The sequence below is a fragment of the Salvelinus alpinus genome, chromosome 4 (assembly GCF_045679555.1).
Source record: "Salvelinus alpinus chromosome 4, SLU_Salpinus.1, whole genome shotgun sequence".
Lineage (NCBI taxonomy): Eukaryota > Metazoa > Chordata > Actinopteri > Salmoniformes > Salmonidae > Salvelinus > Salvelinus alpinus.
In genome coordinates, this window is record NC_092089.1 from 31,449,623 (window position 1) to 31,473,271 (window position 23,649).

A 23,649-nucleotide genomic window follows, 5' to 3' on the forward strand; every position below is an offset into this window, starting at 1 on the left:
GTACTCAAAGGAGATTGCATGTTCCAACAAGGAAGGGCAGGAAGAGACATTAGGGCACGTGTCAAAATCATTCCACGGAGGGCCAAGTGTCTGCGGGTTTTCACTCCTCTCTTGTACTTGATTGATGAATTAAGGTCACTAATTAGTAAGGAACTTCCCCTCGCCCTGTTGTCTAAGACTTAATTGAAAGGAAAAAACAAAAGCCCGCAGACATTAGGCCCTCCATGGAATGAGTTTGACACCTGCATTACGTGGAGCAAGATCTTCAGGCTTAAATGTGTGGTCTAAGTTCACACCTGAGCTGTGAGTGTGTGCATGCCATCATGGATAACAAGGTAAAATGGGGTCAATCAAGCAAATCTCCATTGTATAGGTCACAGGAGGTTGGTGGCACCTTAATTTGGGAGGACGGACTTGTTGTAATGGCTGAATGAGTAGACTAGTATCAAATACATCAAACACATAGTTTGATTCCATTCACTCCGTTCCAGCCATTATTATGAGCCATCCTCCCCTCAGCAGCCCTCCACTGGTATAGGCCACCCCATCTCTAGTGCTGCCTGCCCTGATGTGGTGACCTGTGGGTACTGTAGTGTGGCCACATTGGGTTGCTGAGAGATTGTTTGTGTGTGATGGGTGTTAGTAGCAGGCTATCAGCAGTGAGGAAAGCAGACAGGTCAAACAAGACATCAGGTGCAGTCTGAGGTCAGAATGGGATTCAAGAACATAAATTGATTAGTAAATAAACATTCAAACAGAAACATCAAGGTTTTTATTTACAAATAGTATCAAATCGTTTCTGATAAGTGTGCAGTATTCACACAGACAACGTCTACTGATAGAAACACAGCCAGATCAAACATTTCCAAAGCCACAATGTTATTACAGCAAATGTTATATTAGCCTAATATAACATTTGAATAAAAAAGGAATTTGAGAAATGTTTTGTAAATTTGGCCATCAAACAACAACACGATTTCAAATAAAAAGGTACATACATTGACAAATAAAGTAGTACAAATGAACACACACTTCTGTTCAATATCACTAAATAACAAGAACTCAATTTCAATGGAACGTTCTTACCTGCTAAATACAAAGTGCATTGTAAATAAAGTCGTAAATCTGTTGCTTGTCTGATTCTTGGTCTAGGGGTGAAACTTGACTCCTACATTAAAAAGAGAGGTAAAGAGAAATGTGGGGTAACTCCCTTACATTTTAACTCATAATACATTAAATCAAGCTTTAAAATGTGTTGTATGTATACTGAACAAAACTATGAACTCAACATGTAAAGTGTTGGTCCCATGTTTCGTGAGCTGAAATAAAAGATCCCAGAAATGTTCCATACGCACAAAAAGCTTATTTTTCTCAAATTTTGTACACAAATTTGTTTACATTCCTGTTAGTGAGCATTTCTCCTTTGCCAAGATAATCCATCCACCTGACAGGTGTGGCATATCAAGAAGATGATTAAACAGCATGAGCATTACACAGGTGCACCTTGTGCTGGGGACAAAATAAGGCCACTCTAAAATTTACAGTTTTGTCACAACACAATGCCACAGATGTCTCAAATTTTGAGGGAGCATGCAATTGGCATGCTGACTGCAGGAATGTCCAACAGAGCTTTTGCCAGAGAATTTAATGTTAGTTTCTCTACCATAAGTCGCTGAGGGCTGAGGAGTATTTCTGTCTGAAATAAAGCCCTTTTGTGGGGAAAAACTCATTCTGATTGGCTGTGCTTGGCTCCCCAGTGGGCGGACCTGACTCCCAAGTCCCTGCGCCCCTGCTCAGTCATGTGAAATCCATAGATTAGAGCGTAATGAATTTATTTCAATTGACTGACTTTCTTATATACACTGTAACTCAGTAAAATCTTTGAAATTGTTGCATGTTGCATTTATATTTTTGTTCAGTATACATATAAAGACTCATAAAGCACATTTCTTTGCTGGGAATTCATGTCTCAGGTAAATCATTGAAACATTTTTCTGAAATCAAAACAATAACACAAAGCTAGAATCCTGAATTGAAACAATAACAAAGGTCACCCCACCTCTGTTTTGGTATAAAGCTGAGATATGGGCCTGGAGAAATGTAACCACTCTTAAATTCATAGACAGAGCTGTGGATGCAAAGACTGACCACCCATGACATCAACATTATCAGTTTTAATGTTTGGAGGCTATACAGTGTTCGTTTACATTTACATTGTTTACAAATATTAGAGTAAAACAAGCTTATATTTTGGGTTCTGATATGGTATGACATTTGAACTAAGCTCATGATTCATTTCTAAGTTATATTCTTCAAGGATCAATGGGTATATATCATTAATTTATAAGTCCAAAAATGGATGTAACAACTAAGGACTCCGGCTTTAAGAAAATGTACTTAATGTACTTATATCACAGGAAAACAGGGGAAAAAATTAAAAGACTAAACAAATGAATTAGCCTAACTTTTCTTTGGTTTCTTTGGTATAGTAGCTGTATGTTTCAATGAATCTTCTTTCAAAGAGAATCCATTGGTCAACCTCACTCTCTCCTACTTATGTAACCACTTTCAAAGTCAATTATACCGTCCCACTATAAGGATGTGTACCATAACAACAATATCTAGTGATCTTTATCAACTATATGACAATATGTCATATTATCCTTGTTGTGACATTAAAACAGCAGTAACATTTTAGTAACACTAATAAAGGGTCAAATAGAAGCTAGAAAAATAGATACATATACAGTGCCTTCAGAAAGTATTCACACCACTTGACTTATTCTACATTTGTTGTGTTACAGCCTGAAATAAACATTGATTACATTTAGATTTTTTGTCACTGGCCTACACACAATACCCAATAATGTCAAATTAATAAAAAATGAAAATCTGAAATGTCTTAAGTCAATAAATAGTCAACCCCTTTGTTATGGCAAGTTAAAATAAGTTCAGGAGTACAATTTTGCTTAAAAAGTCACATAAGTTGCATGGACTTTATTGTGTGCAATAAAAGTGTTTAACATTATTGTTTAAATGACTACCGCATCTCTGTTCCCGACACAAACAATTATCTGTAAGGTCCCTCACAGTTAAGCAGTGAATTTGGCTGTGACAGGAGAAAATTGAGGATGGATCAACAACATTGTAGTTACACCACAATGCAAATCTAATTGACAGTGAAAAGAAGGAAGCCTGTACAGAATACAGATATTCCAAACATTCCAAACTCTTTGGAACACGGCACTAAAGTAATACTGCAAAAAATGTTGCAAAGCAATTAACTTGTTGTCCTGAATATAAAGTGTTATGTTTGGAGCAAATCCAATACAGAACATTACTGAGTACCACTCTCCATATTTTCAAGCACAGGGGTGGCTACATCATGTTATGGGTATGCTTGTAATCATTTAGGACTGGGGAGTTTTTCAGTATTAAAAATTATGGAATAGATCTAAGCACAGGCAAAATCCTAGAGGAAAACTTGTTTCAGTCTGCTTTCCAACAGACACTGGGAGATTAATTCACATTTCAGCAGGACAATAACCTAAAACACAAGACCAAATCTACACTGGAGTTGCTTACCAAGCAGATGTGAATGTTCCTGAGTGGTCAAGTTATGGTTTTGACTTAACTCTACTTGAAAATCTATGGTAAGACCTGAAAATGGTTGTCTATGATCAACAACCAATTTGACAAAGCTTGAAGAATTGTAAAATATTGCGCAATCCAGGTCTGGAAAGCTCTTAGAGACTTACCCAGAAAGACTCATAGCTGTAATCACTACCAAAGTTGCTTCTACAAAGAATTAACTCAGGGGTGTAAATACTTGTGTAAATGGTTATTTCTGTATATTATTTTCTATACATTTGCAAAAATGTCTAAAAACATGTTTTCACTTTGTCATTATGAGGTATTATGTGTAGATGGGTGAACATTTGTTATAATTTAATATATTTAGAATTCAGGCTGTAACACAACAACATGTGGAATAAGTCAAGGGGTATGAATACTTTCTGAAGGCACTGTATATATAGTCCATTTCATTATCAAAACATTTGAATTCCATAATAGTCATAACACAGTCTCTGGGAATGGAGGTCTTCAGTCTTTCAGAATAAAAGGAAGGCATAGTTTTAGTCAGGTGGTAATATTAAGTGGAGTGGATCCTCTATCCCGTGTGATCTCATAGTCACTCTGGATCGGAAAAAAATCCTTCTTCGATAGGAGCACTTTTAAGTATGTGTGTGATATGGATCCATTGGTAATGTCATAATAGTTGGTTGCCCTTAGTGACAGGGGTCAAATGGGTACTTGGTGACCCCTCCGTGGAGCTCCACCACGTTCTCGGACCAGGTGATGACGTCCCCGCTGAGGTGGCTGTTGCAGGAGGCCAGGCTGTAGATGTCATGGGCTGTGAGGACATTAGCCCACATCTGGAGGTCAGAGATGTCCCCCATAAACGCCTGCGTGGCGTCGAAACGACCTCCCAGAGTGTCCTGGAGGAGAGAGACAAGGTCATGTTAGGCTCATTCTAAAGTTAGGATTTGGACTTAAGAAAGGAGCCATAAATGCATTTAAACTAAATAATGGGGTTTGTTTGTGGCTAGCTTTGGATCACAGGATGCTGCTGAGGGAAGGACGGCTCATAATAATGTCCGGAACAGAGCTAATGGAATGGCATCGAATGAAAACCATGTGTTTGATGTATTTGATACCATTCCACCTATTCTGCTCCAGCCATTACCATGAGCCTGTCCTCCCCAACCTCCTGTGCTTTGTATGTATGGTGTGTAGTAGTAGGTGGTAGTCTGCCTTCGTTATATGACAAAACCTATCTGCTGCTCTAAATGAGACATGGTCCGGGTTCAGAGGTCAGAGGATTACACAGTAATGACTCTGACCTTAACCCCAACCACGACCACTGTTTCTGAGAGAAAGCCCATGCTAGTGAAGTGACTGCTTTTGTGGTTGGTTAAGGGCAAGCGCACAACAGTCCCTCTGCTTGGGCTGCGTTTACACTGGTAGCCCAATTCTGATCTTTTGCCCAATTATTGTAAATAGCTGAAAAGACCAATTAGTGGTAAAAAAAAGATCAGAATTGGTGTGCCTGTGTAAATATAGCCTTAGAGTTCTAGACAGCCGTGGCGTGATACATAAAGGGAGGCTATAGTAGGATAAGGGACTCAGTCAATAATAGGTGAATTTATGTGCTGAGGAGGGAAGGAAGGAAGGGAAAGGGGATACCTAGTCAGTTGCACAACTGAATGCATTCAACTGAAATGTGGCTTCCGCATTTAACCCAACCCCTCTGAATCAGAGAAGTGTGGTGGGCTGCCTCAATCAACGTCCACTGCATAGGCGCCCGGGGAGCAGTTTGTTGTTGGGGGTTAATGAGTGAGGTCGCAGGGAAAATGGCTTAGTGTGCACTTTTCTTGTCTTGTGTAATGCATTAGCCTTTTATAGACACTCAACAACCAACTGAAAGAATTTGAAGATTACCTGTTCCTGTCCGAGGATGAAGACCCCTCCAGGTTTGATGGGATGCCATGCGGACAGGTTCTCCCCAGAGCCCCTCTTCACCCCGTCCTGGTACGCCTCCCACTCACCGTCCCTCGTCGACCACGTCACACACACATGGTGCCACTTCCCATCGCTGATAGAAAGGGGCAGAGTCACTGCCTGGGGGGAAGGGAGGAGAGTAGGGATTGAGTACCACCAAGTCGACAGCACAAGCAGTAACTTGTGTGTTTCCAGTAGTAAACAGGTAAACATTTGTACTACTTGATGACTTGATGTTGGTAGTAAATAAGTAGTTGAAACACTACAGCTTTACTACACAGGCTTGTCAATAGTAATCAAGTAGAGTTTTTACTACTTGATGTTGGTAGTAAATAAGTGGTCAAAACACTACAGACAGACAACACCGGCTTTTCGTGACCACAAAAGACAAGACAGGAAGTAGTTGGCTGTTGTTAGCTAGCTACTGTTTTTGAAAATTCTGAATGTAATTCTCTTCCGTCCTTCGTCATCCTGTCTTTCATAGTTAGCCCTTATGCTGGCACCAGTTCCTTTAAGTTTTATGAATACTTTCATGTCGTTGTTCAGCCGTTTATATAACTTTTTAGGAAATGAAAAAGGATCAGGAGAAATTCAGTAGTGATCAGTAGTGACACTACACGCACAAATGGCAGTAGAAATTCAATAGGGATTGAGTAGGCATAAAGCAGTAGGCTTTGTGTAGTAATTCAGTAGTGAACATGTAGGAATTGTGTAGGTATGTGTAGGTTTAAAGTAGTAAATACCCAAAAGTTCAGAAGTTACACAGAAGTCATTAAGGGAGAATTATATAGTGATTTCAATAGGAAATATGCATTGTTCACCAGTGATGAAAGGTCCCAATTTGTCACACATTTACTATTTAAATGACTACATAAATCACTACTGGTTTACTACACATCTCAATAGCAATCAAATAGTAAAATCAGTAGGGTTGTGTAGATCTTGTGTAGTATTGCTGAGTAGTAACTCTGTAGTATTTTTTCATGAGGGCTGAGACCAAGGTTGTGAATTACTGGGGGGGTCTCTAAATTATGCAAATTACCTACTCTCCTGTTTGTTTAAAATGTAGTGGTAAATATGTTTTACAGTGGTAAATATGTAAATAAATGCTTACAAATGAAACAAATACCCTCACCTCTCTGTCATGGTTTAAACCATTTATTTATATGTGGCAGCACTGTCACTCAGTAGTGCTGACTTTCGGCCTAAGGTGAGTTCCTTTACGCATAGATCTTTCTTTGTACTTCCTAATTTTCGCCATTTGTTTGCCATGCGTCCTTGATAAAAAATAGCCTTTATTCCAATCATTAGATTTATCCGTTGATTTATCATTGTTTGCGTTTGTCAGTCAGCTGTTTAGAGCGCTCATTCGTTGTTTTTCAGGTGCGCGTGGGTACTGGTGTTCTCTGTGACCGATGGTAAAAACAGATTCATGTTGGATATTCAACAGATATTTGCCTGTCGTTTTCCTTACGTCCACCAACAGCAGTTAGGGACCATCAACATAGTGACAAATCACATTTTTCAAATTTCAATAGCTCTTTAACCATTTCTCCTAAAACTTCAAAACGGGTTGTAGCTAACTCCATGGCATAGACACACATTGCACACACTTTTTTTTTGTCGGTTTACATCTCACACTATTTAAAATGATTTATTTTAATTTCTTTATTTTAACATCAAACAAGGTTTATAATGTACACTCAGTGGGCCTACACATTGCTCACCCTTTTGTTTGTCCATTTGCATCTCATGAGATTTCGAGAATATTTTAAAGATTCAAATTTCAATAGCTTCTCTTAGTCTTATGACCTACAACCTTCAACCTGCTGTCAGAATATCCACCGAATAGCCTTATATGTAGCACAACCTTTTGTTTGTCCATTTTCATCTCACACAATTTATACATTTTCTCACATACATTTTCAATGTTTTTCAATGTTTCTAATTTCAATAACTCCTTGGTCATGTGACCTACAACCCTCAAACTACTTTCAGAACATTCAGTCACTAGCCTTATATATTGCACACCCGTTAGTTCATCCATTTTCATCTCAGGTGATTTTAAATGAATTGTTCTGTTTTTCATTGTTTCAAATGTCAATAGCTCTCTGGTCATGTGACCTACAACCCTCAATCTGCTGTCAGAATATCCACTGAGTAGCCTTAAATGTAGCACTACCTTTCGTTTGTCCATTTTAATCTCACACAATTTTACATTAATTTGTAATGTTTTTCAATGTTTCTAATTTCAATAGCTCCTAGGTCATGTGACTTACTGGACTCAAACAAGGTTCAGAATGTACACTCAGTGGGCCTACACATTGCACACCCTTTAGTTTGTCCATTTTCATCTCACTCGATTTTACATGAATTTATTTACATTTAAAATGTCAATAGCTCCTTGGTCATGTGACCTACTAGACTCAAGCAAGGTTCAGAATGTCCACTGACTATACTTCTATGTTGCACACCCATTGGTTTGTACATTTTCATCTCACACGTTTTTTGATTCATTTTGTAAACTTTAGAATTTCAATAGCTCCTTGGTCATGAGACCTACTGTCCCCAACCAAGGTTCAGAATGTCTACTGACTACCCTTCTATATTGCACACTCTTTAGTTGGTCACTTTTCATCTCAGGTGATCTGACATGAATGTTTCAAACTTTCTAATTTCAATAGCTGTTACGGGATTTTTGTGTTTAATGACTAAAATATGTATACATTTGTCTTAGAATTATAACTAAACAGAATACTACTATATTACTGTAAGAATGAATCTTATTATAATCATAATGTTGAATGTTATGTGTTCCTTGTTAGAAAGAATGGGTTTATCTTCAGACAGGCTAGAATGATGTCTCTACCCAGGGAGGGGAAAGACCTTGGGTTGGTTGTAGATAGTTTAACAGGTGGCAGACAGTAATGAGAACTGTACTGTACTGCCATTGTATCCGAGAGGAGGATGGACATTAAAACCTATGACATCATCTTTATTATATAACCTGATGTAAAATGTATTATGATCAGTACTCTCGAGAATAAACGCTATTGATTGATTGATTTTAAGACTGGTTTCTGTCCATTTAATGCTGATAATTATCTTACAAATTCTTATCTATGGGCAGAGTGTTTTAATTGAATTGGTTGATAAACTGGAATCTAAATTCCTTTAACAATAGCTCCTTGGCCATGTGACCTACAACCCTCAAACTACTTTCAGAATATCCACCGAATAGCCTTATATGTAGCATAACCTTTCGTTTGTCCATTTTCATCTCACACGATTTTACATTAATTGCCTGCTCTGCTCCCCAGAAGGACAGCGTCACTCACACCTATTCACTTGGGCCTTCTCCCTGGGGCCTTCCTGAACTCCAGGCAGGCCCCCATTGACCTGGTGACCTCTGACTCGAGGCTTCTAGGCCTACACTCCCTGCCCGCCTGCCTGCCCTCTCCCTGGGTCTGAGAGTGTATAGCTTACTCCCTGGAACTACAGACCTCCAGGCCTCCACACCTACTCTCCCTACCCAGTCAACACCCCTCTCACTAGGCATCACCCATCACCGCGTCACGGCCGGGGCTCAGCCATCTCCATAACCTTGCTCACCAGGCGAACTGGGACACCCACACTTAAGCACCCCTCCCCGGACACTAAGACGTCATATTCCCGCTGTCAGGAACCATGTGCACCTGGTAACCTGAAATAGGCCCTGTGCACCTGGTAACCCGAAACATGCTCTATGCACCTGGTGACCTGCCCGCGTTTTTCCACTCAGAGACTAAGTCCCCACTCCAACCTCCATGGCCCCCAAGTCCGGCCGCCCCTGCTCAAACTCTGAGTGCCCACCGCCTTGATGGAAGCCTCCTCGTGCACCTGGTGACCCTTTGACTTCCACAGCGAGTCCCAACCTGACTCACAGTCCCACCAGAGGACGAGCCTGGCCGGATGGGCGACCACCACCTAGCCCCCTACCTATCCAGAGCCCCATGTCAATGTCTTACGCCTTCTACCTGCCTGCCTGGGCTCTCTCACACTCTGTGTCTGGCCTCTGGTCCCTGGCCCTTCTGTGTGCACCTGGTAACCTGTAAGTAAAGAAGGGGTATGGTGGAGGAAAATGCTTTCCGTCCCCAACAAAAGCTTGGATCGAGGGCTGACTTTCAATAGATTGCAGCGAGTGAGCTGCTCTACTACGTACGAAACCCTGACCCAGAATCAGGTCGTCTACAAGTGATTTAGCACCAGGTTTCCCACAAAATGCTGTGCGCATCAGGAGAGGGGTGGCAACTCATCCGGCCGCACTCCAACCCCGTCACGAACGGCTCTACTCACCTGCCAAAAGAGGCAGGCTATCCTGGGCCATCCGAAGATCTGTGGTGCTACGGTATCGTTACGTTTAGGGGGGATTCTGATTTAGACTCCGCTGCGAATTTAGTGAGCGTGGGTGAGACCTCCCCATCTACAATGTGGGGTATCCCGCACTCAGGCAAGCCTGAGGCCTGGTAGTGTCAGCTAATGGTAAGGCACATGCCATCTCCACATGCTCTCCTCCCACATAGAATGTGTAGAGTTCTGCACCCAGGCAGACCTGAGACCTGGCAGTGTCCATAACCGCTAAGCACATTCCATCTCCATTTAGTGTTCCACTGTTAGTGGGTCCAGCCGAAGCCAGCGTTCGATTCAAACCTTTGCGGTTTACAGTTAGCTAAGTATACGGGGGACGTGTGTTTAAATGTTTCACCATAGCCGCTCTGTGATCAGACTGATGCGAGTAGTACACTTTCATCAGCCTTCTCCCAGGACTTAACTCCCCCCTCCCAGCCAAAGCCAGGGATGCGTTCGAGATGTCATTCTCTGATTGGCTTCCTGTCAGGGTCAGAATTTGTTTACAAGAGCCCCGCAGCAAATCATTGAGTTTGGTGGAACCGCCCTCACATTATCATGCTTGACCGAAAGCCCCATATTCCAGGACCGACTACCGCCTTCCGTTAACGATCAACAGCCGTCACCATCTGCAGGACTCTCTTTGTGTACGGACTAGTACCGAGGTAACTCCCGTTTGGCTTGCATCGTTAGCGACACCTGAAAACAGGTGACATACAGGGAGGGATTGGAAGAGCCCTGCTAGAAGGCTACTTCGTTATCTCCCTTACTAAGGCTAAGGACTCTTTCAGAGAGTCATTGTTACTCCTGCCGTTTACTCATGCTTCATTGAATTTCTTCACTGTGACATTCAGAGCACTGGGCAGAAATCACATCACGTCAACAGCCACCTCGGGCCTTCGAAATGCTTTGTTTTAATTAAACAGTCGCATTCCCCTGGTCCGCACCAGTTCTAAGTCAGCTGCTAGGCGCCAGCCGATGCAACCCGCCGGAGACCCAGCGTGAATAGGGCCGGCGAGCGACGTAGCTGGGGAGATCCGCGAGAAGGGCCCAGGACGCGTCCAGAGTTGCCGCCACCAACTGCCGGACCCAGTCCCCCACAGGTCTGCCTTTGGCCTGCTGACAGACACCACCCGACGAAGCCCCGCACACAGCCCTTTGCGAGACCACGCACGAGAGACCGCGAGATGGGCCGCATAACGAACTTCCAACGGTGGCGAGAGGAGGGCGACGGAGCGACTGCTCCCACAGCCGCAGCTTGAACCCAACTTCGCACCCCAGCCCGACCGACCCAGCCCTTAGAGCCAATCCTTATCCCGAAGTTACGGATCTGACTTGCCGACTTCCCTTACCTACATTGTTTTAACATGCCAGAGGCTGTTCACCTTGAAGACCTGCTGCGGATATGGGTACGGCCCGGCGTGAGATTTACACCCTCTCCCCCGGATTTTCAAGGGCCAGCGAGAGCTCACAGGACGCCGCCGGAACCGCAACACTTTCCAGGGCTTGGGCCCATCTCTTGGGTCGATCCCATTCCAGGGCGTCTTGCCCTTCACAAAGAAAAGAGAACTCTCCCCGGGGCTCCCGCCAGCTTCTCCGGGATCGGTCGCGTTACCGCACTGGACGCCTCGCGGCGCCCATCTCCGCCAGTCTGTGGACATTCTGAAAGTAGTTTGAGGTCAGTAGGTAACAAATTAGAAAGTTTGAAAAATGTATGCAAAATCTTGTGAGACGAAAATGACAAACTAAAGGGTGTGCAATGTGTAGGCTCACCGAGTGTACATTCTGAACCTTGTTTGAGGTCAGTAGGTCACATGACCAAGGAGCTATTGAAATGAGAAAGTTTGAGACATTTATGTAAAATCGAGCGAGAGGAAAATAGATAAACTAAAGGGTGTGCAATGTGTAGGGCCACTGAATGTAGATTCTGAAAAAGGTTTGTACTTTGTTTATGCTCCCTAACTAATTCAACTAGGAATACAAAATGCTGTTCACATCTCCACGTTTATGAGCTTTGGAAAGCGAATTAATATCCAAATCGTGAAAATAAGACATGTGCAATGTTGTGCACAATTTTTCCAACATCATGATACTTATTTGGAGTTTGTGGCTCAAGTGGTTTGAAAGCTTTTGAGGTTTGGAAGCACGAATATCCGTTGAATATCCAACTTGAAACTGTCTTTACCTCGGTTTCTCTGTGCCATCCGTGGCCAAAAGTAGTAGACCATTTATTTCGCTTTATTATTTTCTATCAATAATTGTTTTCTTTCCTGGATCAGCTGATGATGGTAGACAATATCACTAGACAACTAGTCTCCAGCTAGACACCAATGTGCATCCAATCCGTCCAACAAGTAGGCTATACGTTAATGACAGTAGGCCTACAAGGTGACTCTTTGGTTAGAAGAGGATAAATGATTAACGTTCAATGTTCTAATTCAATTGTTAAATGCTTAATAATGATAAATAACACTGTCATCATTTTCATCAATGTAAGGACAGAAAGGAAGTATTTTATGTCACACGATCTGTGAAGACTCCAAGCATTAACTCATTAACTATTGACTAACTCATGAACAAGGGTGTAAAACATGTTTGATTTATTTAACTCATGTATTATCTTGGATGTAGGCTACCTGTTCTGTGTGTGTTCGTGTGTGTAAAATTGCCTCTGCTGAGAGGGTCGGCTACCAGAAGTGATGTAAGCCTACTGGAAGGAAAACGCAACTGAATGTATAGGGAGCATTACTTTTTTTTGTGTGACCGGCAATAAAAATAAAAAAAACACTACATAATTGTCTACCGGTAGATCTATTTGAAGTTCATGGTAATAGGCTTACACATTGTAGCCTAGTCTGGTAAGTTGACCGTGTGTTAGAATGACCAGACCATCCTGTTTATCAGGTGTCCAGACTTGTCAGGCTACAAAAAAGGTCCATTTGTCAGCAAGAAGCATCAATTAATGGAGGCCTAATCAATGGCAATGGCTGAATTTCATTAGGCACACTTCTTGGTGTTTTGTAACACATGTCCATTTCCATTCATCAACTGGCGCCAGTATACAGTTGAAATCGGAAGTTTACATACACTTAGGTTGGAGTCATTAAAATGTATTTTTCAACAACTCCACAAATTTCTTGTTAACAAACTATAGTTTTGGCATGTCAGTTAGGACATCTACTTTGTGTACAGATATGTTTTCTAACAATTGTTTACAGACAGATTATTTCACTTATATTTCACTGTATCACAATTCCAGTGGGTCAGAAGTTTACATACACTAAGTTGACTGTGCCTTTAAACAGCTTGGGAAATTCCAGAAAATGATGTCATGGCTTTAGAAGCTTCTGATAGGCTAATTTAGATCATTTTAGTAAATTGGAGGTGTACCTGCCTACCTTCAAACGCAGTGCCTCTATGCTTGACATCATGGGAAAATCAAAAGAAATCAGCCAAGAACTCAGAAAGAAAATTGCAGACCTCCACAAGTCTGGTTCATCCTTGGGACCAATTTCCAAACACCTGAAGGTTCCACGTTCATCTGTACAAACAATAGTACACAAGTATAAACACCATGGGACCGCGCAGCCGTCATACCGCTCAGGAAGGAGACGCGTTCTGTCTCCTGGAGATGAACGTACTTTGGTGCGAAAAGTGCAAATCAATCCCAGAACAACAGCAAAGGACCTTGTGAAGATGCTGGAGGAAACAGGTACAAAAATATCTATATCAACAGTAAAACAAGTCCTATATCGACATAACCTGAAAGGCCGCTCAGCAAGGAAGAAGCCACTGCTCCAAAACCGCCATAAAAAAGCCAGACTACGGTTTGCAACTGCACATGGGGACAAAGATCGTAATTTTTGGAGAAATGTCCTCTGGTCTGATGAAACAAAAATATAACTGTTTGGCCATAATGACCATCGTTATGTTTGGAGGAAAAAGCAGGAGGCTTGCAAGCCAAAGAACACCATCCCAACTGTGAAGCACAGGGGTGGCAGCATCATGTTGTGGGGGTGCTTTGATGCAGGAGGGTGTGGTGCACTTCACAAAGTAGATGGCATCATGAGGATGGAAAATTATGTGGATATATTGACGCAACATCTCAAGACATCAGTCAGGAAGTTAAAGCTTGGTCGCAAATGGGTCTTCCAAATGGACAATGACCCCAAGCATACTTCCAAAGTTGTGGCAAAATGGCTTCAGGACAACAAAGTCAAGGTATTGGAGTGGCCATCACAAAGCCCTGACCTCAATCCTATAGAAAATTTGTGGGCAGAACTGAAAAAGCGTGTTTGAGCAAGGAGGCCTACAAACCTGACTCAGTTACATCAGCTCTGTCAGGAGGAATGGGCCAAAATTCACCCAACTTATTGTGGGAAGCTTGTGGAAGGCTACCCGAAACGTTTAACCCAAGTTAAACAATTTAAGGGCAATGCTACCAAATACTAATTGAGTGTATGTAAACTTCTGACTGGGAATGTGATGAAAGAAATAAAAGCTGAAAGAAATAATTCTCTACTATTATTCTGACATTTCACATTCTTAAAATAAAGTGGTGATCCTAACTGACCTAAGACAGGGAATTTTTACTAGGATTAAATGTCAGGAATTGTGAAAAACTGAGTTTAAATGCATTTGGCTAAGGTGTATGGAAACTTCTGACTTCAACTGTACATGCAGTTTGGATGCTGGAATTATTTTGGAGTGGATGAACATGCATAGGTAGCCTACATTTAGAAGTGATTTGTTTGACAATCAGATGAAAATATCATGACTGGTTGTGTTAATGTCACATTAAAAGGTAATACATTTTTTACAGTTTAAATGATGTCTATTATTAGTCCCATAAAAAATAAAAATCTAAATTGATAGAGACCCACGAAAGTCATGGTGTAATTCACACTCTGGCTGAGACTCTCTCCACCTGCTGTCTAAGTAAGCTGCTCTCTGACGTCATCGTCACGCCATTAAGACGGATCACTGGTGTCAGAAAGTCCATTCGGTTAACCTTCGGAGTTACAATGCTCTTCAGTGTAGCCTAGTTATTATATACTGAGCATCTGAGCTACTGAGTCCAACAGGCCTTCTGGGCTAATCCTTTGGCTACAGAGACATGGCTTACATGGCTTTTATTCTCACAGCTGAAGTGTTAAAGCCAAGAGCGTTATATATCATGCACTCTGGCCATGTCCGAATACCCATTCTAGCGTACTATACTGAACAAAAATATACAAAATACACAACATGCAACAATTTTAATTATTTTACTGATTTACAGTTCATGTAAGGAAATCAGTCAATTGAAATGAATTCATTAGGCCCTAATCTATGGATTTCACAACTGGGAATACAGATATGCATCTGTTGGTCACAGATACCTTTAAAAAAAAAGTATGGGTGTGGATTAGAAAACCAGTCAGTATCTGGTGTGACCACCATTTGCCTCATCCAGTGCGACACATCTCCTTCGCATAGAGTTGATCAGACAGTTGATTGTGGCCTTGTGGAATGTTGTCCCACTCCTCTTCAATGGCTGTGCGAAGTTGCTGAATATTGGCAGGAATTGGAACACGCTGTCGTAAACGTCGTTGCAGAGCATCCCAAACATGCTCAATGGGTGACATGTCTGTTGAGTATGCAGGCCATGGAAGAACTGGGACATTTTCAGCTACCAGGAATTGTATACAGATCCTTGGCGGCGGATGAATGGCACGACAATGGGCCTCAGGATCTCGTCATGGTATCTCTGTGCATTCAAATTGCCATTAATAAAATGCAATTGTGTTTGTTGTCTGTAGCTTCTGCCTGCCCATACCATGACCCCACCACCACCATGGGGCACTCTGTTCACAACGTTGATATCAGAAAACCGCTCGCCCACACGATGCCATACATGAGGTCTGTGGTTGTGAGGCCGGTTGGAGGTACTGCCAAATTCTTTAAAACAATGTTGGAGGCGGCTTATGGTAGAGAAATGAACATTCAATTATCTGGCAACAGCTCAGGTGGACTATCCTGCAGTCAGCATGCCAATTGCATGCTCCCTCTAAACTTGAGACATCTGTGGCATTGTGTTGTGTGACAAAACTGCACATTTTAGAGTGGCCTTTTATTGTCCCTAGCACAAGGCGCACCTGTGTAATGATCATGCTGTTTAATCAGCTTCTTGTTAAGCTATACCTGTCAGGTGGATGGATGATCTTGGCAAAGGAAAAATTCTCACTAACAGGGATGTAAACAAATTTCTGCACAAAAGTTGAGAGAAATAAGCTTTTTGTGAGTATGGAAAATGTATGGGTATCTTTTATTTCAGCTCATGAAACATGGGACCAACACTTTACACGTTGCGTTTATATTTTTGTTCAGTGTAAATAGTATGCAGAAAAAAATACAGTTTTATAAATAGACTGACATTTCAAAAATAGACTCCCACAATTCGTTAATTTTGGTACAGCACGTCAATTTCTCTGATTATCAGCTGTTGTCAAACACGTTGGAAAAGATGAAAAGACGAGTGAATTCCACTAGACCAAAGCCGAAATGAGTATGCAGTTTAGGTCTGTAATACACTAGTATGGGTATTCAGACATGGCCACTCTCTACTCAACCCTCTCTCTCCCCGTCTCACCTTATCATCCACCAGCAGCTCCATGGGGTTGTTGCCCCACTCGATCAGCACCAGTTCGTTGGCCTGTCCTGGTACAGAGTAGGAGAAAGGGGTCCCCAGCCCGGGGCCTGCGCCCCCCTTTATCCACAGACACAGGGTGAGGGCAAAGATCTCGTGGAGGAGGGTCGTCTTCACCTTCCCGTACATGTAGTTGGTTCTCATGGGGAAGCCGATCTGGAAGGCATCAGGGGTCTTGGTCTTCTTCCTGCTGTTGGTACCTGTGTGGTGCAGGTTATTCAGTAGAGAGTCCAGTTTGTTGTTGGAGTGCAGGCCAGCCTTGGGCCCTGGTATGCGAAAACCCGTTCTCTGCAGGTAACCATGGCTATCTGCCTCGTTGTCGTGTTGCCCATCATCATGGTGATCATCGGGGTGGTCGTCATGGTGACTGTCGTCGTGATGCCCATCATTGTCATGGTGATTGTCATGGTGACTGTCATCGTGATGCCCGTCATCGTCGTGATCTTCATGGTGCCCGTCATCGTGGTGATCGCTGTCGTCATGGGGATTGGGGCTGCTGCTGAGGGCAGCAGCGGTGTGGTGCATCTGCTGCTCCAGAGCACTGATCTTCCTCTGGAGGAGCTCCTTCAGAGAGCTGGAGTAGGTGGTGGAGGTGTTCCGTGACTGCTGGGGAGGAAGACACAAACACTACCCTTATTTACTGTTGACTACAGTACGTACATTCTTTTTTTATTATGGTTGAGATTGAGAAACAGATTGAGAGATAAGTGAGAAAAGTATTGCTATTTGACAGTTTCTACATCGTTGACTTGTGGTCTCTCTGTGGGACCGTGACGATAGACAGATGGCACGGGCAGCAGAGGGTACAGATCTGAGATCAGTGTCAATTATCATGATCTCCACTTACAGCCTGATAATCAGGCCACAAACCTGGACGACAAAGCCTGGATTACGAGAGAAAGCAAGAGAGAGAGAACAGGTAGGAATGATGTGCCCTGCCCAGCTCCATCCAGCTACACTAATTTTACCCATCTACCAAGCTAACCTAACTCTCTCTACCAATCTTAAACTTGCCCAGCTAGCTCTGCCCTGCTCATCTCAAACCCACCCACCCAACCATACCAAACCCTACCAAGCGTACTCAAGCAGAATCCATTTAAACCGTCAGTGCTCAATAACCTTGTCTAGTGTGCCCATTTTGACTTTGACAGGGTGATCATCCAACCCCACTGTTCTGCTCCAGACAGTCAGACAGGGCTGGCAGTGTAGCAGAGGAAAGGGACAATGGTGATCCTTGATTGTTTTTACAAATCAAGGATTTTGATGCCAGAAAACAAGATGTAGAACTCTGTCTGCCTGTGGCAGATGGTGTCTCGCATGGCAGGGTGGTACTTTCATGTGATTAACTGATTAACAGATGTAATTATCCCGAGCTCTTATTCAGCTTGATTTGTTTATTTGACCAAAAAGTCCAATGGCATGTGCATCACCTGACCTGAGACAAGACAAGGAAGTGACACGTGAAAACACATTACACCCCACTTCTTCTCTCTCGCATTATAATATAGTAATCTGCCATTTAGCAGACGCTTTTATCCAAAACAATTTAAAGTAATCCCTTAATCCTGATTTTAGTCTCTGTCTCTCATCCCTCTGTCATTCTTTTATTTCTTTCCTCATGACCCCATCCTATCTCTATGATCTCTTTTCTGTACTAAACGGAACTCTCTCTCACCTGCAGGTTATCCATTCTCTCTTTAAGGGCCTGCAGCATCCTGCCCAGTTCCTCCGGCGATTTTGATGATATCATATCCTCTGGTGTTGCGTGTTTATCCTTCCCCCTGTTGTTATGCCCACTGTCCAACCGGTGCCCCCCATTCCCAGGGTAGTGTCCGGCTGCATCCAAGGCATGGTTGTTGTTTCCATGGTGACCCTGCTGGTTGCCATGGTGACCGTTGTCAGCGTAAGGCAGATGGCTGACAGCCCCTCCGTGATGAGATGGAGGTTCATGGTGGTCGTTGTGAGCCCCGATGCCCGGCCCAGAGCCCTCACACAGGGTGAGCTTGGCGGTCAGCTCCCTGATGGTCTCTCTCATATCCAGGATGGTCTCTTTCTGCTGCACCAGGCTCTCTCTCAGGTGTAAAATAGTGGTTTTAGCCTCCTCTGTCATTCCCCACCAGCCATTATTGCTCGGGGGCCCTACAGGAGGCGCGTGGTGCCCTGCCCCGCTAGGCCCCATGACTGGCCCCCCAGAGGGGAAGCAGGCAGGGTCGGTATCGGCAGGGACGGGAATGCAGATGAACCGCGGGTGGCCTCCATAGTCAGGCCCTGGCATGGCAGAGGTAGGGGAGATGAAGAGGAGGATGGTGGAGAGGATGAATGTTTGTAACGGCGAGGGTTTAGAGATGCACTTGTGTCCCATTTTCAGCACTCTTTGAGTATGGTTTGAGGTTGAAGAAATAGACTCCATTTTAAAATGTCTGATGTGAGTAAGTTTATCTCTTTTGAATTAAAAGCAGCATGTCCCAGAAAAGCTATTTTCCAATAGCTCTGTGCTCTGATACCACTGAAAGTGTCTTATTTTATGGTGTGGGAGAACCAGGGCTGTTGTGGAAAGCACCTGCAAGAAAAGTATGAGGTTTAGAATGCAGCTGAGTAACTTTTGGTCTAGGACAGCACACAAAGTAGCAGGGACCGGTAGTTCCCCTTCTATTGCTGTGGATGCTGTTTGGAAGACTACAAGGCTGCAGTTGTAGGTGTGGAAGCCAGTACTGTACTCTAGGCAGGGCCGTGCACAGATCTTTGGTGGTCTCAAAGTGAGAAAAAGGGCGCCCCCCTCCAAAATGACCGTCATTCCATTTATATTTTTCTACTGCTCCTGTAGCCAAATTCTCCATGATTTGTTTTAACATAGGCTTTACTTTTCTACCAAAACACACTCACTCATCATACATTGTAGACTAAGCCAGCTCAAAGATGAAAGGAAGTTAGTTAATTATCTTGCTAGAACCACTACCGCGGTCTATATAGTATCTGATAATCGCTGATGTAGACTAGATGGATCAGCTAGTTAGCTAGACTTTGCTGTCAAAACAAGCTAGTCTTTACTTGATTTAAATTTGTTCTGCTAACAAACAGTCAAACTGCAGTCGCCCCCTGCCCTGTCCCTGACCGTGATGCAACACATGCTACTAACCTACAACTGGCGGTACTCATTGTAAACCGATAGGCAATTCGTTGCATTTGAAGTTACAAGAGAGAGAATAGACTAAATCAAATAAAAAGTCATTGTTTTTTTTGTTTTTTTACACGCACGTGCCTGACTGTAGTGCAGTATTCCATCTGCAGGGTTGATGCATTAATTGGCTTTTGAGAGATTAATCAAGGGATTGGCCTGGAATAAAACAAAATCACAGAGTACCGATAGCACGCACACCAGATCATTATAACAAAAACACCAAAAAATAAGTAAATCAGTAAGAAATAAAGTGAGCATCTAAGCCTTCACATTATTAAGAATAGAGTATGTTCTGTAATTATAATGTCGTTTTTACTGGCTGCTTAAGAAATCTCTTGATGATCACTCACACCTTGTCATGCATGTTCAAGCGTCTGCTGCTCTTACTTCTATGACCAGCCCGATCGACAGTTTTCTATTGAGGCGTTACGGTCTACCATAGCAATCAGACACTCCTAATCACATCTAATCACCATTGGATGTATTTTTAATGTACCGTAAATAAAGATGTGTGGGCACGTGGGGTGACAGCTAAAACCGTGATGGCCACCTGTCGCTCCCAATCCAGACATTGTTTGACCCTGTTCAACTGCAGAGTTCAACTGACAGTCATTCATATGGCCATAAAGAGAGAGAGAGATAATATCTAATATAATATAAGCTTGAAGATGAGTTTGTGACTTGAATCAGCTGTGTAGTTGTAACGGATGTGAAATGGCTAGCTAGTTAGCGGTGGTGCGCGCTAATAGAGTTTCAATCAGTTACGTCACTCGCTTTGAGACCTTGAGTTGAAGTAGTGGTTCCCCTTGCTCTGCAAGGGCCGCGGCTTTGTGGAGCGATGGGTAACGATGCTTCGTGGGTGACCGTTGTTGATGTGTGCAGAGGGTCCCTGGTTCGCGCCTGAGGTCGGGGTGAGGGGACGTACTAAAGTTATACTGTAACATTGATGCTGTTGACCCGGATCACTGGTTGCTGCGGAAAAGGAGGAGGTCGAAAGGGGGGTGAGTGTAACGGATGTGAAATGGCTAGCTAGTTAGCGGTGGTGCGCGCTAATAGCGTTTCAATTGGTTACGTCACTCGCTTTGAGACCTTTAGTTGAAGTAGTGGTTCCCCTTGCTCTGCAAGGGCCGCGGCTTTTGTGGAGCGATGGGTAACGATGCTTCGTGGGTGTCAATTGTTGATGTGTGCAGAGGGTCCCTGGTTCGCGCCCGGGTCGGGGCGAGGGGACGCCATAAAGTTATACTGTTACATAGTGCTAGGGCAAAAAACAAAACATGTACCCAGGGGCGGCCCCGGGACCGAGTTTGGGAAACACTGGCTTAGAGGAGAGCCAGATTGTCGAGCCACACAACCCTGTTTCACCCAATCTCAATTCTTTGGCCTTTTTAGCCCTACCTTTATTATCTTTCACAGATCTTCCAATTAACCTAATTACAAATACTTATTAGGCTGACAGAGTCGAGAGACAAGAACATTTTCCTCTGCTGTGTGTGTGTGTGTGTGTGTGTGTGTGTGTGTGTGTGTGTGTGTGTGTGTGTGTGTGTGTGTGTGTGTGTGTGTGTGTGTGTGTGTGTGTGTGTGTGTGTGTGTATGTGGGAGGGGGAGCTTAACTTTATATAGTAGGCCTACAGGCACCATATGGTTAAAGTGTGCATTGAAGTCAGTGATTACTGATACATTTAAAGCTGACCGGCACATTTAACACTAATTAGAAAAGGGCTGACCAACAAAAACCTAATATCTGCTCATATGGTGGCTACGTTTGCAATTAAGTAGAGTTTACCAAAGCCAGAAGGAGACCACCGAAGCATGACAATATAATTTTCAGGGTTGGGTTGTCTATTCCAATCTAATTGAGGATTTATACAAATTTGAATTCCAGTCATCTCCTAGATTGAAGAACAATTGACCCCAATCCTGGCCTCTACACAGCACAACCAGAGTATATCTGATAAACGGGTAAAAGTAATATCAATTGAGTTGAATTTCACTAGACAGGTTTACAAAGTTTGTAGATGACCCCTCGGTCAGTCAGAATGTAATGACAGAGACCCATAGAAACGCTTGTAGTAATGGATAGAAAGCATCACCTTGGAGAGAAATACACCTGTATCTAACATCTAACTGAACTTGAAATAATCAAATTCATTTTGGAATGAAAGTCAATAAATCCAACCTGAATGGTCATAATCTACACATTGTTGAACAGAAAGAAAGTGTCCTTACCTGAGAACCTGTGTGTCCTGCTCCTGTTCCGCTGGTCAGTTAGTTAATCCACCTCACCACATACACTGATCAGATTGTGAGATTTACTCTAGGGGAGTGTGTTAACACATAACACATCTCTCTCTCTCTCGGCTCACCCCAACCTTTCCACAGTCTCTTTCTCTGTAGGCTATACTACATGCTGCAGGGTTGGGATCAATTCCATTTAGATTCTGTCAATTCTGGAAAGTTCATACCAGGAATTGAAAAGGCAATTTAATTTAATTAGTCAATATGGATTTTCAATTGAGAAATTGAATTACGATTAATTTAGTGAACTTTTGTAGTTGAAATGAAAATAACCCCAACAACACTGGTGTTGGTAATACATTGCATTATGCTCAGAAGACACCTGCTGCATTTTTCATTTCCCGCTGTCAACTTTACAGATTGTCAATCCTTGAAATTGACCATGTACTCATCCACAAACACTAACACATACACACACACTCTACTATCTTCACTGCCACACGGGGTGGTTAACCTACATCTTAACAGGATAATTGGCCTGATTAATCTGCCTGTATACTCCAGGCAGTCTGACTGGCAGCCTATAGCCTATAGCCCAGCCCTGTCCAGCACAGAGCCTTCAGACCAACAGATGGCTGCTCATATTCAGGTCAATTAGAGGAACACGCTCAGCACACACAAACAAGACTCAGGCAAAGGCCAGATATACACTCAAACCAAATAAAATCCAGTGGTGTAAAGTACTTAAGTAAAAATACTTTAAAGTACTACTTACAGTACCAGTCAAAAGTTTGGACAAGGGTTTTTCTTCATTTTACTATTTTCTAAACTGTAGAATAATAGTGAAGACATAAAACCTATGAAATAACAGATATGGAATCATGTAGTAACCAAAAAAGGGATTCTTCAAAGTAGCCACCGTTTGCCCTAATGACAGCTTTGCACACTCTTGGCATTCTCTCAACCAGATTCACCTGGAATGCTTTTCCAACAGTCTTGAAGGAGTTCCCACATATGCTGAGCACTTGTTGGCTGCTTTTCCTTCACTCTGCGGTCCAACTCATACCAAACCATCTCAATTGGGTTGAGGTCAGGTGATTGTGGAGGCTAGGTCATCTGATGCAGTACTTCATCACTTAACCAGCATGGCTACCACAGCATTCTGCAGCGATACGCCATCCCATCTGGTTTGGGCTTAGTGGGACTATAATTTGTTTTTCAACAGGACAGTGACCCAACACACCTCCAGGCTGTGTAGGGCTATTTGACAAAGAAGGAGAGTTATGGAGTGCTGCATCAGATGACCTGGCCTCAGCATATGTGGGAAGTCAAGACTGTTAGAAAAGCATTCCAGGTGAAGCTTGTTGAGAGAATGCCAAGAGTGTGCAAAGCTGTCATCGAGGCAAAGGGTGGCTATTTGAAGAAAAAAAATTTATTATGATTTATTTAACACTTTTGGGGTTACTACATGATTCCATATGTGTTATTTCATAGTTTGATGTCTTCACTGTTTTTCTACAATGTATAAAATAGTCAAAACAAAGAAAAACCCTTTAATGAGTAGGTGTTCTAAAACTTTTGACCGGTAGTGTATAAAAAA

At 42.8% G+C, this 23,649-nt stretch overlaps 1 protein-coding gene across 2 annotated transcripts; it reads right to left on the reverse strand.

Moving 5' to 3' along the window:
- Positions 1-757: 757 nt before the first annotated feature.
- Positions 758-22,219, reverse strand: LOC139573290 (neuronal pentraxin-1). Of its 2 annotated transcripts, none has more exons than XM_071396568.1 (5): positions 22,041-22,219; positions 18,312-19,196; positions 16,580-17,239; positions 5,503-5,682; positions 758-4,499 (listed from the first exon to the last, which is right to left on the reverse strand). In XM_071396568.1, the coding sequence occupies exons 2-5, from the start codon at positions 19,044-19,046 to the stop codon at positions 4,290-4,292; spliced, it is 1,785 nt and encodes a 594-aa protein (XP_071252669.1). In that variant the 5' UTR covers positions 19,047-19,196; positions 22,041-22,219; the 3' UTR covers positions 758-4,289. The 2 variants fall into 2 exon arrangements, with proteins under 2 accessions (XP_071252669.1, XP_071252668.1); XM_071396567.1 differs by having other exon boundaries at positions 16,580-17,242; positions 22,041-22,218.
- Positions 22,220-23,649: the final 1,430 nt, after the last annotated feature.